This window comes from Limulus polyphemus, unplaced genomic scaffold (assembly GCF_000517525.1).
Source record: "Limulus polyphemus unplaced genomic scaffold, Limulus_polyphemus-2.1.2 Scaffold1217, whole genome shotgun sequence".
Lineage (NCBI taxonomy): Eukaryota > Metazoa > Arthropoda > Merostomata > Xiphosura > Limulidae > Limulus > Limulus polyphemus.
In genome coordinates, this window is record NW_013666827.1 from 1,758 (window position 1) to 5,276 (window position 3,519).

Sequence of the window (3,519 nt, forward strand, 5' to 3'; positions counted from 1 at the left end):
TTAAGGAGGGGGGGCTTTAGAAAACTATCATTGTCTATATATAAGTGACCTTGGCACTAGTGGTTGTTCAGGCTATGTCATGTTTGATTATTAATTGTTAATGTTTAGTTTCGTACTAATATATTTTTATTTTAAAGATAATGTGTGAAGATTACTAAGCCTACTGAGCTGGGAAATAAAAGGAAATGTTTATTTGCTGAATGTCTCTTACCTAGCAGTTTGTAAGTCATAAGAAATTGCACCGTATTCAATAGTTAGCATTGTTTTTTAAATACTTAATAAAGTCATTCAGTCTCTTTTATTTAAATTTTTTCTTTTTTAACTATTAAACGGTGTATTGCTTAACTATAGTTTGCTGTTTATAGATAAGCAAGAATTTTCCTGGAACATTTTCTTAAAAATGTGAACCATAACCAGTTGAAGTCGTCTCGTCATCTTTTATTATATACATATGTATATAATATTTGTAGTACTGTTGTATGCTTGTGTATGTTATGTAATAAACTGAAGTATTACACCTTATCTTATTTATTCACAAGTATTTTGGTGTAAGTCAGACCTTAAGCTATTCAAGAATACTGTTTTAATTGTTAGCGTCTTTGTTCAAACTTTGTTTCACTTTTATATCTGCATAGTATTTTGTGTCAACCAAAGTTGAATTTTCAAGAAGGTAGAAAGAGGAATTGCAATTCTGATTGAACAGTCTAAAGCTACTTTTTTTTTTAAACACCAATTTATTTTGAATGTTGCACTGTCCTATTGTTATTGATTATCAGCATTAAGAGAGATTTTAAGTTTAAAAACTCTTGCGTTTAGTTATATCGTAGTTTCCGTTATTGAATAATCTAAGTCCACATCCTGGAGACCATACTCGGCACAGATATCAGCTGAAGTCCTCTGTGGCTACAAATATTTAACAGAACTTAGATATTTTTGTAATGAGACAGACCAGTTTACAAACTTAATTACAAACCATCTCACATTAGCACACTAATAAATACAAAACAAACTATAAACATTGGTGTAAAAAAGTACTTTATTCATAAAACTGATTAGCTGACTTGCAAAATAAGCTATCGAAAATCAAAGTATTTCATTATGAAAATCTGACCAGCTATAAGCTCTTCTCTCAGCATGTACGACCTTTAATTGCCAAAGCAAACCCCAAAATTGCCATGTCCAAAATGGTAACTCTCATCTCAGCTAAATGGAGAGAATTTCTCCAGAACAGCCAAACAAAAGAAGAGGAATCTCGGACTATCCAGGAAGAGAAAGATAAGCCGGCCACACCCACTTCTCGACCTAGAGGCTCAAAAGATGGTGAGTGTGATTTAAATATTTCACAAAATGAAATATTTGTTTGGTTGGAGAAACATAAGAATTCAGTGGGTCTCGTAGATGATGAACAATGATGATTAAAGTAATTGATACTGTTATTATAGTTGAATAGGAGAAATGTAATATTGAGGATTTTGTTGGGTTGATATTTTCCATACCTTGCACGAGAATAAAAAGATTTAACTTGAATACTTCTCATACTGCACCATTCATAAGTCCAGCTGTAACAAAATGGAAGGAATATGAAATTGCAATTTTTACTAGGTTGGTCTTTTTAACAATTGCCTGGAAAATTGTTATTTGTATTGAAAAATTAAGTTCAATAATGCTGATACAATGCCATCCACTAGGTATATCAACTTCTTGCTGGATTTGAAATAGTGAATTGTGTGCACATGTGAAAAAACCAACTACATATATATGTGGATACAGTAATATGAAATGTCTTACTGTTGTATTTTAATTTCAAACTTGATGTATGTGTCCAGCCAGTTTTTGTTTGTGTGATCTTCTATACACATTTTTAATTTTCATATAATACACTGTCTGACTTCACTTCACTTAAGTTTTTGCTCAATTTCTGGCTCTCCGAGTTTAAGAACATGTATTTTGCTGGTGTTGATTGTTTTCTTGGAGATTTTGAGTAGGCCAGAGGCCAAGAGAATAACTAAATCATGTGGAGATTTGCATAAAACACATTGCAGTGCTCACTTTTTCTACATTTGCCCCCCAGCGGCACAGCAGTATGTCTGCGGACTTACAACGCTAGAAACTGGGTTTCGATATCCATGATGAACAGAGCAGATTGCCCATTGTGTAGCTTTGTGCTTAACTTCAAACAATCACACTTTTCTAAATTTCTTTTTCAGTGAGGTGTGAATACTATGATTAGTAGATACTAACACAAACAGCTGCCCGTAGTGTGGTATTTCTGTTAGTTATTCTAATGAATATTTCTGTGACTTAACGCCTATAGGTAAAAGCTACAATCAGACTTTTAGATGTTGTTAGCTATGTTGTGTTATGTATAATAATAATAATAAAGTATTTAAACTTCTAGATCAACAACTAATAAATTTCTCTTGCATTTTACATTTCTTCGTAAAAAGATGTAGACAGAGTTGGAAGCAGTGCCGGTAAGAGTAAAGGCTCCAAATCCAAGTCCAAAAAGTCTGTCCCTCTCCTAAAAATCAAAATTGGAGGTATTGGTAAAAGGAAAAAACAAAGCTCTGTAAGTGTGACATTTGTCAATTTTTATTTCAGTAACTTTTGTTTTCTTTATAGCGGTTTTAAAAGTTTAGTTACATCCTGCATTTTTGGTTCACTCATTCTTTTCTAGATAACACATAGCAACTTCGTGTTAACTGGAGACATTTTCAAGTGTATTAGTTATCTGAAATGTAGCTTGAATTTAAAATTTTGATCCAGAAAAGTTGAAACCCAAACTAGCCAGATTTAAACTTTATACTACAATTTTAGAGGCATTGATGGTTCTATTACAGTTCCACCCATCTTTGATTCAGTACATTTCATAAAAACATAAAGACAATCATAACACTTCTCTAAAACCTTTTGTTTCATTTTCAAAGGAATAAAAGCTTAGAAATTTTCCATCTGTGAAGTATCGTACATTAGGTGTATTTGTATTGTAGGATGATGAAGACAGTTTCAGTGAGTCTAAAAGTGATGCTGATTTTGAGGCAGCTCTTGAAGAGGTACAGAATTCAACACCACCACCACCAAAAAGTGAAGCTAAAAAGAAAAGTAAAACAAAGAAGACTAAAAAGAAAAAGAAAACCAAAACGACAGCAAGTTTCCCAAGTTCTGATGCAGAAAATGATGGTTATGAGGTATGTGTTGTCTTCTGATCAGAAGTTATTAACAAAGAACTAGATGGTAATGGAATAAGATGTGTTTATGCTTAAAAAAAAAAACCAAACTGTAAGTAGTACAATTTTTAATGATATTTATTCAATATTTTTGTTGTTATGTTTAAGAAAGATTATGGTTATGTTTTTTTAGCTCAAACTCTCCTCGTTCGGTTAAGTAGTCCTGTTGTAACGTATCTGTCACTGTATGGTCTGGGTAGCTTGACTGCCATCCCTAATTTCAAACCACTGACCATAGGGTGGGAACTGGTTGGCAGCAAGCTATTACTTTTTATTATATATATATATATAT

The 3,519-nt window shown here is 32.4% G+C and overlaps 1 protein-coding gene across 3 annotated transcripts in view; it reads left to right on the forward strand.

The window, feature by feature from the left end:
• The first annotated feature begins 1,100 nt into the window (after nt 1–1,100).
• Nucleotides 1,101–3,519, forward strand: part of LOC106462656 (chromodomain-helicase-DNA-binding protein Mi-2 homolog) — a 48,282-nt gene continuing 45,863 nt past the window's right edge. For all 3 annotated transcript variants that reach the window (XM_022389971.1, XM_022389970.1, XM_013922600.2), the window contains exons 1-3: nt 1,101–1,320; nt 2,448–2,569; nt 2,991–3,188. In XM_022389971.1, the coding sequence (XP_022245679.1) occupies nt 1,176–1,320; nt 2,448–2,569; nt 2,991–3,188 (465 nt within the window). In that variant the 5' untranslated portion in view covers nt 1,101–1,175. The remainder of the gene's footprint in view (nt 1,321–2,447; nt 2,570–2,990; nt 3,189–3,519) is intronic.